The sequence below is a fragment of the Liolophura sinensis genome, chromosome 4, assembly GCF_032854445.1.
Source record: "Liolophura sinensis isolate JHLJ2023 chromosome 4, CUHK_Ljap_v2, whole genome shotgun sequence".
NCBI classification, from domain to species: Eukaryota; Metazoa; Mollusca; class Polyplacophora; order Chitonida; family Chitonidae; genus Liolophura; species Liolophura sinensis.
In genome coordinates this window covers 17687130-17700536 of record NC_088298.1, presented here as the reverse complement: position 1 = coordinate 17700536, position 13407 = coordinate 17687130, and the positions used below count along the sequence as shown (strand labels likewise).

Sequence of the window (13407 nt, the reverse complement as noted above, 5' to 3'; positions counted from 1 at the left end):
CGGTTAGGTATCCTTTCCATACGCAAATTCCAGTATTCGACTGTTTAAGCACCTCCCGCGAAAAAGACCAGATATCGTCTGGTGGCTGACTAATCAGGTTACTTCATGCTTGAAGTCCACTGTTCAAGGCGGCACTGTCAAGACAGTTTGACACATAAACAGTGGTAAGTGAAGCATAACCTGTCTGAAGACGTTGAAACTTTTCAAAATACCAGCAGGTTACCATCTTGTTAAGCCCCCAAGCCTTAGGTCCAGACCTTCTAACTAGAACTAGTAAATATCATTGAATTGACGAAAATGATTCTTAAAGTAAGTCTCGTTCCCACAGTTCCCCCTCCCCCAATTATGCTGGCCGCCGTCGTATAAGTGAAGTTTTCGTGAGTGCGGCGTAAAATATCAACCAAAAAAATAAACAAATCAAATAAAGTGAGTCCCGAATTCGGCGACGTATAGTGAATAGAAGCGTAAATGGTAGACGACAGAATCTCGAATCGAATCATCCCTAAGATTGTACAGCATACAAGAAACGCTTGGTTTTTATTTCTTAATATGAAATTTAGGATGTGGTCTATTATGTGATAGTACAAAAAAAGCCTCTCAACTTTCTTCTTGGAACGTGAAAATGGCTTTAAACGTCAACGTTGATCGAAAAAACAATTTTGTTGGAGCAAAGTTAGGGGCGGTAGGTTGGTCTCGTCATTTTGGAATATAGCCAACCATTAACGGAGAATATGCATAAAATAGAGGAGCAATTAATACACATAAAATATGCTTGAAAATATATTTTTCATTGTTTTTGATAATCTTTTTTCCTTTTATGATATCTTTTCATGTAGCACCTGTAGTCTTGGCATTTCGAAGCTTAGCTTTCAGCTCAGGCCCAGTGCCAGTATATGTGACTGGGTCGGGTGTGGTGCCTGCTGTCTTTGGCATGGCGATCAGTGAGAAGTATCGTAATTTTGCCGGCATACAGTGCGGCCTGCTATAATGTTAGCCTCCATGACCTGGTGGTGACAGGCAGCGAGTGCAGTAAAATGACCCAAATGCGGTGGCTCTGAGTTCAGGTCGAGCTCTGCTAGCAATTTGCGGATGGTCGTACTTTTTTCTGCGGGCACTAGCCGGTGTCCTCCCACGATAATGCTGGCCGCCGTCATACGAGTGAAATATTCTTGCTTAAACAGCAATAAAATGAAATAAATAAACAAATGATTAAGAATCACCCTTGTGATATGACCCAAATAAAAAACAAAGTCGCTAATTTACAAAACTTATTTTCCCTTAATTTGCTGCTTTTTGTCGTTTTGAAAATTTAACCTATCACCTCCTTACGTTCGGAAAACTCGTTGCCGCTTCGTCGATGCTGTACACGTAGGCCTTTAGATGTGTTTAGGCTATACTTTAAATAGCTAAGGCAAGCCAAAAATCTGTTGAATAAACAAGGGATAAAAACTAATCTTAAAAGTTAAGCTCAAATTTTCCAAAATATTTGTGCACACTTCTTTGTCATTGCCTTTCAAGTTTTCATGAAGGTAATTCAACTCTGCGTCTTGTCATTTTACCTCAGTCAGGGTTTTATACTAACTGTTCATGTAAATGTATAAACAATGGAAAATGGCACGCCCTTAACACTATGGCTTAAGCAAATGAGATAAAAAAATGCACTCCTGTTAACTGCAATTGATTAGACATGATGTGTCTAGAAATATGAACAAATGTTGTAATGTCATCACATTTAACATACAATAACTATGTATGTTAAGAGCTGAAGTTGTTGTCATGTCGCAATGCTCAAGGAAAGATAGATGTAGGGTTTCAAACTGAATATGTTAATATGTAATACAGCTGGATTAAAATCCTTCTGTCATTTGATTTAACACCGAGGAAAATAGTTTATGATGTTAAACAAGTTGTCATGGGAGGACGTATTTCTATGTATCCATTTTTAAGAAAGGAAGGTAAATCGATGAGCTTCAAATATACATGAACCAGCCCGGATAGCACAGTTGGTAGAGCGCCCTCATCGGGGGCGGTAGATCAAGAATCATTCCTGGTTCAAGTCACCCCTATGACCTTAAGAGAGGAAGTTGTAACTTCCTTGCTTGGCGTTCAGCATGAAGGGGAAAGTGCAACGACTGGTTGACCCGCATCAGTATAATGGCTCGGGCGGTGTGGCTTACTTGCATTCGGTAAGTTCTCAGTCTCAGTGAAATATGTTGTGTTCTTACAATAGAAAAAAAGTCTTACATAAGCTACAAACTGATTTTCTATCCCGGAAATATAATAGGCCTTTTGTCATGAATGCGATCTTAGAATAGGTCAAAAAAAGGTCTTACACAAGCTGCAAAAGAGTAATTGTATACCATAATGGTAGACTTCTTTACTGTGTGGATAAGCGATGAATAGAGGTCAGACATTTTGTATACCTATGGCAGATATATAGCTCTTTCCCATCTCGTCACTAAACGGTTAGAGACTACATGGAGTTTGAACAAGTTAGAAGGACTTCTACTGACTGCAATAAAATGTGTATTAAAATCCGAAACGTTACTTCAGGGAGAACATTCTAGGTTTTCTAAAACAAGCAAACAACGTATGTCAATTAATATATACCCTTAATACTGATCGAGGGTGCTTATTTCTGCCAACGTTTTTGTCCACGGAGATTTTGTCCGCCAGAGCTTTTGTCCACCCCAGATGACCCGCTAGCCACTTGGCTACAGACCCTTTTCGCCTGAAGCTTGGAGGAAGTCAACCATTACATATTCGTTTCATAAGTTTTATATAATATCTTACTCCTGTATTACTTCTATAAATATATTTTATATTTGTTGTATATTTCTATCGTTTTTAACACCATAAATATGAATTTTTACTTCAATACACAAGATATTGATCACTATTGTAGGTGGAGGAACCCGGGATAATTCACCTTCCCTTTGTAAAATATTTATATACCAATTAGTAAAAGCTTTGTCTTGTTGCGGACGTATAAGTGGCGCCCTATTTAAGTATTTACATAAACAATTAGATTAAAAGCCTAACTGAGGTAAACTGACAGGTTGCCGTATTTCACCGATGATGTGTAACGGGTTGCCAACTATCACACTGTCGTCGCTTCTCTGGCTTTACTTTCCATACTATAGTCATTTATATTTATGGACAAACTTATTTTGACACCCAGAATATTTATTCCCAGGGGTTCTCACTGAGCAGAAACATTATTTTCCTTCTTTGCGATTTTTGCTCACAACAGACCAAAAATAGATGAACTTTCTGTGCATCTATGTTCTTATTGTAGTGCAGACTAGCATGTTACTATTCTTGTTTGAGTCACACTACACAGCGATGAGCATATTATGTATCGGTGACTATACAGTGCGATAGTTAAATGTGTCCTGAACTACACCTTATGTACTCAAACAGGCGTAGGACAAGTGCTAGTCGGGATCGACAGTTGAGCACAAACTGAGTCACATAAGCTGAAGAGATTTGAACAGAGAGATTATCAACAAAGCGGTTGATGAGATCGGGACAGACGTTGTCGATTTAAGGTAAGATTCCATGCTGCTTAGCTGGGGCTGTATTATGTTATTGGGTTACTTAGACATCAATGTTCTAGTGGCTTAAATCTGTAGAAAGCCGTCAACGAGGCTCTATGTAAAAAAATAACTGAGTATTTCTGTTTCCTTGTTATTTTTACGTTTGTAGTACGTTTGGAACGCATCTCTTTTGTCATACATTTGACGCGAGTTAAAGCCCTGGCTGTTTTCATACAAGCCGTGGTCATCTTTCAGATTTCCAGATTTCACCCGTTAAGTGTTACCGTTTGCCAACTACCACAATGTCGTCTAAGCTCTATTTTTACTCCTCATGCTGTAATCTTTGACAACCTGGAGTTAACATACTGTTGTTAACATTGCTACATTCTTTTTCACCTAACTGCCTTCAAGACAAGGTACCATGAAAAGTAAGAAAAAAATGGACAAGAGAGGGGATCATCATTTGAAAAGTATGACATTATCGTTGCTGGCCTGGCTTTGTCTTGTCTACTGCGCCGTAGGAAACGTCATTTACGAGATATTTAAAAAAAAATTAGTTTCATGAAAGCGGACATAGAATCTTTCGTGATTTTTTTTCCAGTCATGATGAAAACGACGTTTTTCTTGTGCGTAAAATTGTACCAACATTCTATCCACACCATAGTTTAATTTTGTTCTTTTCTTATAACCTACATTTTCCCCTTTAATTCAGATGCCACAAAAAACACATCAAGTTCCCCAGGCTGTCAGCCATTATCGACGAGAGAAATTCAACTCTTACTTTAAGTTTCTCGACTCTAACAATGATGGATTTATTCGTAAAGAAAATTACGATGCGGCGGTTAAGAATATGGCACGACTATCCAACGCAAGTGTTGAGGAGGCTGACGGGTTGGCAGAGGTGCTGACGGGGTGGTGGGAAATGTATCGTGACGGGAAAAAGATGTAGATGAAGTTCCTATAACGGATGTCGTACAGCGTAGTGTTGTGTATGTCAGTACTACTGATCCAGCAATAGCCAAAAGATATACTCGATCAACTCACGAGAAGACATTCGACCTTATCAATCGGAGCAAAGATGGCGTCATTTCCCCAAAAGGACTGCAGATTTATTACAATTCGTACGGAGTACATGACGAAGATTTCATCAACGGCGTTTTCAATAGAATCGACACCAGAGAAAACGGCGTTATATCACGCGAGGAGTTTGTGGAGGCACATCTCGCCTTCTGGTACAGCGATGACCCTGAGAATGGATGTCACTTCCTGTTTGAAGTGCCCAAATAAAATACTACATCAGATACGATCAAATACAGTTATAATGCTGACCCCAAAAAGGATTCTTTCGCAGTTGTGTAGAATTTGTGAATAACCTAAAGGAAAAAGATAATATATAGAGAAACCAAGGTTGTCTGGAATACTCATTACAACTGTTAACTAAAATATCTTCATTGCTTTACAAAAGCTTTTTGTCAGCAAAAATAAATGCATTAAAGTATTTAACATTTAAGGTGGTTTGGGGCCATATTACAAGTCTTGAACACTGACGATAAATGTTTGCTATTAGCCATGTATTTAAGGTCAGGTATACGCCCAACATTGTAAAGGTTGTCCATAAAGCCTTAGAATTAACATATTAAGTTTTTGAAAAGGGTTATTTAGGGTACAGATACAGTGTATGACGACTTCATATTTGAAGTCTGCCAGCGCCCTGTGGAAGGGCGTGGGCTTTTGCAGGGCTCTGCCCGGTTTCTTTCCACCAAATACGCTATTCCTTGAGTACGGCGTAAAACACTAATCAAATAAATAACGATGTACAGCATGGGAAATTTATCCACATGGCTTTACTCGTGTTCTCCTGTATTATAGCATTGTATTGGTTAAATGTGGAAGCACGTTGGTCTAATTGCTGGTCCGTGTAGCTGACAGAGCACGGCATACATTCACTGTGTGTGCTGTTCTATCTGGGCAATGTGCATCTGTAGGACTGAAGCACAATTTTATTTTATTCGTTTGATTGGTGTTATACGCCTAACTCAAGAATATTTCGCTTATACGACAGCGGCCAGCATTATTGTGAGAGGAAACACGACCATTCGCAGGCGAAACGTGTTGCTTGGACCTACAATATGGAGAACGTGATGCCGTAATCCTAGCCAAGGGCAGTTTTAGGCTCACTTGACCAAAATCAGACTCGTTCTTTGGGAGAGCATTGTGTTGATCTTTTCCCTCAACGCTATACCTTATTTACACTTTGATTTACATTGTAAATCCTATCTATGAAATCCACATGCCAAGTAAATTCATAACATAGATTGGCTACTAAACATGAACTTGTTTAGGCGATGGATTGATTGGTGCTTTAAGGCGTACTCAGACATCTTTAACGAATTATACATGTATTTTATTTATTTTCTTATTAATTGATTATTAGTTTACGTTGCATTCAAGAACATTTCACATATACAACGGCAGCCAGCATTATGGTGGCAGGAAACCAGGTAGAGTCCTGGGGAAAACTAAGACCATCCGCAACTTTGCTCGCAGACCTTCCCAAGTACGTATATGAGATAAGAGCTAATCAGAAATTGTCCCTGCGGCGCTTGAAAAATTGCCAAAACCTGATCTAAACGAAGGGTAGAACCTTAAATACTTGAGACTTGGCTTCAGTTAGTAAAGACAAAATTGTGTATGCAGTCCACCATATCTAAACCAATATGATTAAAGACGTACAGCATAAACAGTGTACATAGCATCGACGACGATGGGATAACTGGCAAATTGTCACACGTAACCGGTGAAATACGGCCTCTTGCGAACTTACCTCAGCTAGGGTTTTGTTTTAACTGTTCATGTAAACGCACAAGCAGTAACAATTTACACGCCCTCTAGCACAATGGCTTAAGCAGAATTTGGTAAAAAAAAGCAGTAATAATATGTATGTGAAAACAGTTATTAGTGGATTTTAATAACGCATAAATCCCCATACAAAACTCGCTTTATGGCGTGGTCAAGAAGCTACACCGCCAAACTTGCAGCTACTCTCCTAATGAAATTACTATAAGAAGCACAGTCATTCTGAAGAAAAGTACTGCTGTGGATTGTAAAAAGTTTAGCCATCTACTGGATGTGGATGCGTAAAAAATACTAGACAAGTTACTACAGAACGAAGAGTTTGGTTTTAGGAAAAATGCAGAAAAACTTGCCCAAAACAATACATATGTGTTTCATTTTTAAGGCTATTTTACCTTTTTTTAAAAAACAATCTATTTTATGTTTATTGGTATGACGTCACCGATGAACATATTGGTAACGCGGGACCAGCTTTACCGCTCGTCAGTTCGGGCAATCCCCCAAACAAAGTTGTTTTGACAGTTATCACCTTGACCTCACCACGACCGGAATGAGTACTGGGGTATTAGAAAAACTATAGTTTGAAGCCATATTTTCGCCCCAAGAAGAAAGTGTTTTTATACTTTTATGTGAGGTCACATGGCAAACTCTGAATTAAGAAATCAAAATTAAGCGTTTCATACATTTATGTCCTTGAAATGTTTCGTTGAAGAACTAAACGCTCAAATACAAGTACAGTTTAAAGACGAGCGATCTTGAGATCTCTACTCTCTGTAGTACCATTCCTCACGAAGGCCTACTATATATAATTACATCACTAACTGTTTCGGTGTTTAATAAAACTGGTCACCGTTACATTAACGTCAAAGGTAACAAAGCATTCTTCAGTGCCACAGAATGCATTGGATAGAATTAAAGACGTACAACATAGAAAGTAAAACCAGAGCTGAAATACAGCCTCTTATTATAACTGTTCATGTAAATGTTTAAAGAGTAGCAAATTACACGCCCCCGGTTGTACCATGGCATAAATAGAAATAGGTAAAAAAAACGCACATTTATTGATTTATTTCTAGACTTCACCGGTCTAGAATTACTCAAAGTGTTTAACATTTAACATAAACCAACATTAACACAATGCTAAGGGAATGCTTAGTCCACCAGCAGAATCGTGGTTATAATACAATACAATTGTCTCTTGTTAATTTACTTCAGATAAGGTTTTCACGCTAACTGTTCATGTATGCTTTAAGAATAGCAAATTGCACTACTCCCTGGCACCATGGCTTAACCAAATTGTTAAATGCAATTTTATAGACGTCACTGGTCTAGAAATACTCAAAATGGTGTATTTAATAAACAAGCACACGAAAACAACGCAGAAGTGTGACGTATCGCGGTCTAATAATCCTAAGTTATGCAAGAATGCAATAATAAAGACATACAGCATAGAGAGCAAAACCAGAGGATCGACGACAGGGTGATAGGAGGCAAATGGTCACACGTAATCGGTGAAATACGGTCTCTTTACTATGCTTACAAAATAGCACATTACACAATACCTAGCACCATGGCTTGAGCAGATATTAGGTAAAGAAGTGTAGTGATGAACACATTCTGCTCCCATTGGAGTTAAAAATTTGTTACAGCGAAGATGACCTATTCTGCTCTCAGGGCACAAACAAGAGAGTCTTCTTCTACGTCAATCTTGCCTAGAGGGCTGGGGTAGCCTGCTGTTCCTTTCACCCCGGAGACCACACGTATAGGGGCAATCGACCATGCATGAAGATGAGCCAAAATAGTCACCCGTTGCAATGGTTAAGGCCAAAGTAATAGAAAAAAAAATAAAACGCTACTGGTGGTTGGATCGTTGGCGGATTTATACAAAAAATCATTTATTTTTTCGCTCTTGCTACAGTCCCCAACACAAAATGTTGCCGCACCCTCATGTAGTACAGTAAGAGTGGTACCCTTATTTATAAGGCCTATATATCAACATTGCCTGGAGTAAGGTTTACGTTGGTGAATCCGATGTACAGTACTGTTTATACTGGGATTATCACACTCTGCAATCATCGGGTCATTTTTTACCGTGACAAATTTTGTGGTTGACTGACCTGGTAGTCGCTTCTGGAAGAAGAGAAATATATATGTGTGCAGTGTATAAAGTATTAAGGCATGTAGAGACTGAAGAGAGAGTCACACAGAATGGGGAACAGACAGAGCAGCTATAAGGTAGGAAGGCAGATTTTACTGCCAGAATAACATTGCGTGAACTAAATTAACTGTAAAATATACGTATATGCGTTATTCGCTGGATTGATGTTGAACACACTACGGAATTTTTGCACATTGTTTACGGTGCTCGGAGTTAGGGCTTACAAATATAGTAAACTTATAGCAAAGAGAGCAGAGTAGTGACGACAGCTTGATTGTTGACAAATGGCCATTTCTAACCGGGGAAATCGGGCCTCACTCATAACATCATGGATTAAGCAAAATTAGGCAAAAAAAAAAAACATCGATGTTAGTTGCTATGTATTAGACGTCACAGTTACAGAATTACTTAAAATAGTGTTTTACTATCATATTTAATATATAATCACATTAAAACAATAAAAACCCCGGCAAGAATAGCCATCTGCCTCACAAAACTCCCGATTCAAAGGTGAAATTCGTGTTGCGCTTATTTTTTTTATTTTAAAGCGTATGATTTATATTTTTTTTATTCCAGGTCACAAAATTTGCACGAAAGACGCCGCTGGTTGTCAGTGACTATCGAATTAAGAAATTTGAATCTTATTTCAACTTCCTCGACACTAACAATGATGGGGTCATAGGTAAGGAAGATCACGAATTGGCGGCTAAGAATATGACAGCGCTCTCTAGTGGCAATGTTGCTGATGCTGAGAGTTTGATAGCAACTTTGATGACTTGGTGGGGAGTGCAAGGCACTGAAGATGAAGAGGATGCCGAGATTACGGTAGCAGAGGCTGGTCAGCGCATTGCGACCTACTGTAGGAGGACAGATCCTGAAATAGCCGAAAAGCAGACTCGTTCAACGTATGATAGAACATTTGACTTCATCGACTGGAACAAAGATGGCGTTATTTCTCAGGAGGAGCTGATGAACTATTACAAGTCGTACGGAGTATTCGACGAAGATTTCATCACGGAGGTTTTCGAAATGATCGACGTCAGCGGTAATGGCGTCATTTCACGTGAAGATTTTGTCGACGCGCATGTTGCTTTCTGGTACAACGATGATCCTAAGAATGGATTTCACGTCCTGTATGATGTGCCCAAAGGGCTCCTGCTGTGATAAATCTATCTTTTCCAGAATGTGTTTGCAAAAGATGATATGCATTATTTGATGAAAGCATTAGCAAGGGATATTCGACTTCCACGAACATCTTGCGAGGGTCTTCCCAACATTTTGGGGAGGGAGCGTTTGATTATTGCATATTTTTGCTATATATATATTTTTTGATTATTTATCTATCAGAAAATTCAAAACTACCTACTGCCGTACTCTGGAATATTTCACTTTCACTGAAACTTTGTCTTCGTCCCCTTGTCATTGCATATAAATGTGTACATTGCTTAACTACGACCTTCAGCTCTGTGGGATAATGGCGTTGTTGTTGTTTGCTTTTGTTGTTGCGATATTCTTCATGTAGGAGGTCGTGAAGTGTAATTTTCAAATGCGTATGTGTCACAGCTTGTGCCTGAACCTCAATTATTTCTTCTTGTTAACATATAAGCTTAGCAATTCGAATAAAATGATGAGTAAAAGATCAGCTTGTTCAGTAATCATACACGATAATAGAGAACCACTGAAACGTATTCGGAGAGTTAGACCAATACACAATCACAAATTTCTTCCTGCTTCGTTACATCACCAGGTACGTCCTTGGTTTTCACGGGATAAAAATTATGACCGCAGCCCTTGGGTAAACTTGTAAAAGAGCAAATATAATAAGGCTTCCTCTTTCCCTCTCGTATGTGCTTTTTGAACAGAATAGATCCTCCTTGTTTGATGCATGGTGGCATAGACCCCAGCCTGATGACTAATATACCTTTATAATATACCTACACATTTGGCTTATTTCAATCATTTGACAGCGTTGATAGCGATGCTTCCGTTAAACATATAAGCGACATTTTAAACATACTACATGTATACGATATTATATTGCATGCGAACTGATTTTGGGGTTTGTCGTTTAAAGCTGGATATCAAAAGCATCTGTTTCCCATTCGTTTTGATTTTTGATGATATTGTTTTCATACTGAAAGATACAATCTGTCTGACATACTGCCAGTGTGGCGTTAGGTTATAATTATTTGTCTATTCATTCTCCCTTAGGGGTCTTCGTCGGATCATTTGCAAAAAAAAGCTTCCACGCCCTACAGCTTATTCGCCAATGGTCAGTGATTGATCAGTTGATTTTTTTTAACGTTGTGCTGAAGAATTTTTGTTAATGGGAAGTTTATGGTTGGAGGTAATGTACCTGGAGTATACCACCGACTTTTGCCAGGAAAATAATAATTCTGTTCACATCAAGTTGCATTTGAAACAGCAAGAGCGGGATTCGAACTCAGCGCCTCCTGATTAAAGCGGTAACCCACTCAAATCACACTATAGCTAATAGCGCGGTTCATCAAGTAGCTCTTGAACGGTTAATTTTATCATATTTAAGAAATGGCCAAGTTGTTGTGCTTACATTTTATCTGTGTCACGCTTTGCACGCATGTCACTCAGTGGACACAGTCCATTGGCCTTTGCAGACATAAACAGTTTTGCCCCTTCATTTCTCCTATCGCTCATAGCCTGACAACGTTCAGCTCCATGAATATCGTCGGTTAAAATGATTATAAATCATATCTAGGGAAGTTAGAGGTAGACTGTGTTCAGGATGTTATTGGTGATACACCACTTTCCACTCTATTTATCAGCCAAAGCATGAAGTTAAACAGAGAAAAATTAATTACCGGCAGATGTGAATAATAATAATAATTAAAAACAACAAAAAAAATTTAAATACTTGACAGTCAACTTGAAGAGGTTATCTTAAAAAACTGGCGTTCTTGAGCATGACGTTCTGCCGGCAAAAACTTCCAAGCTGCCCTACTCCTTATTTACAACCCGCTAATTACCCTTCGTTCGAATAGCTGTGCGACGTAAAATAGGGTCCCTCAGCTTGCCTTTGTGGTATTGTAAGGTCATCTTGCTATCCCGTAAGTAGACCCCGTGGTGAATCCTGTCATGACAATCATTTCAAATTTGAATCGTACAATCCCTCATCTGACTGACCAGTCAGATCCGGGCGCGAACACACCTTATTCAATGAAATGGATAGACGCTCTATTTTTCCAGTTGTTCTTTTTCAAAGTCATGTCATATTTACAGCTAGAGATCATTTGAATGACATGCTTTCGGGTGCAGAAGTAAAGATAAATTTTCATGAACGAAAATAAGAATCTATTTCTCAAACAAGAGAAATCAGCAAGTCGTGGACAGCTCTTGTTCTACAGTATGATAAACAAGTGTTATTATGAATTTGTGGAGAACAAATTAAAAGAAGTCTGTATCCAGACAGTGTGTTTAAAGATTTAAACTTGCCGTTTACTAAAGAAATAACATATGGTTGCTATGACATTATTAATGAGCGTAATGGCCAAGAGTGTTTCACTTATACGATGGGGAGGGGCCTCCGTGGCCGAGTGGTTAGCGTGTCAGCGCACCACAATACATGGAGAGTCTCGGGTATTTTTGAAATCAACCTACAGATAGTCGTGGGTTTTTTTCGGACTCTGAACGGTTTCCTCTTACCATAATGCTGGTCGCCGTCCTACAAGTGAAATATTTTTCAGTAGGGCGTGGCACTAATGACGCAATGTACTCAGTTGAATTTAAAATATGTCGTTGCATGCAAACCTAATTAATTATTAAGTTTGACGCCCTGTATTACGGAGAAAAAAAAACATGGTGTTTTTTTTATAATGTTTGAGCCCGTGCATATCTGTGAAAATACTGCTGGCTGATAGAGGTATACTTGCTGTTGATTCTATGTTTGTCGTTCTGCATTTCGATAACATGCTGGTGGTTTCTCTGTTTGTCATTCTGCATTTCGATAAACATGCTGGTGGTTTCTCTGTTTGTCATTCTGCATTTCGGTGAACATGCTGGTGGTTTCTCTGTTTGTCATTCTGCATTTCGGTGAACATGTTGGTGGTTTCTCTGTTTGTCATTCTGCATTTCGGTGAACATGTTGGTGGTTTCTCTGTTTGTCATTCTGCATTTCGGTGAACATGCTGGTGGTTTCTCTGTTTGTCATTCTGCATTTCGGTGAACATGCTGGTGGTTTCTCTGTTGTCATTCTGCATTTCGGTGAACATGCTGGTGGTTTCTCTGTTTGTAATTCTGCATTTCGGTGAACATGCTGGTGGTTTCTCTGTTTGTCATTCTGCATTTCGGTGAACATGCTGATGGTTTCTCTGTTTGTCATTCTGGATTTTGATGAACATGCTGGTGGTTTCTCTGTTTGTCATTCTGCATTTCGGTGAACATGCTGGTGGTTTCTATGTTTGTGATTTTACGTTTCGGTGAAAATAATGCTGACTTATATGCTAAAGACCGTACATTTCTGTGAAAACAACAGTTCGTATGCTTGACGCCGTGCATTTCTATGACAATAGGCCGAGCGATGGCTTCCCCGTCTATATCGGTGGGTTCTATTCTTCGCGTCGTGCATTTCATTGGAAATAGTGGTAATTTCTATGCTTGAAACCCTTCATATCGATGAGAATACCGTTGGCGTCTTTTTTCTTTTTTTAATTTGTGCATTTAGGCACAAATACTGCTGAATTCGTGTCTTATGGCGTAAATACAGGTGGTTCCTGGGCCTGTGTTTGACGCTCTGTATTTTTGTGAGCATATTATTGCCTTGTATATGCTTGATGCCCTCTAATTCGGTGAAAATACCGCGGTCCTGCTTGCTCGACGCCAAGT

At 39.0% G+C, this 13407-nt stretch overlaps 1 protein-coding gene across 1 annotated transcript; it reads left to right on the top strand.

The window, feature by feature from the left end:
* Window positions 1–8600: 8600 nt before the first annotated feature.
* On the top strand, window positions 8601–9714 carry LOC135464463 (uncharacterized calcium-binding protein B0563.7-like). The gene is made up of 2 exons (XM_064741887.1): window positions 8601–8627; window positions 9127–9714. Exons 1-2 carry the CDS (start codon window positions 8601–8603, stop codon window positions 9712–9714), a joined length of 615 nt encoding a protein of 204 aa, XP_064597957.1.
* Window positions 9715–13407: the final 3693 nt, after the last annotated feature.

Coding starts and splice junctions, on each gene's coding strand:
- LOC135464463 (XM_064741887.1), top strand. CDS start 8,601: ATGGGGAACAGACAGAGCAGCTATAAG. Junction 8,628..9,126: donor ACAGACAGAGCAGCTATAAG/GTAGGAAGGCAG, acceptor TTTTTATTCCAG/GTCACAAAATTTGCACGAAA.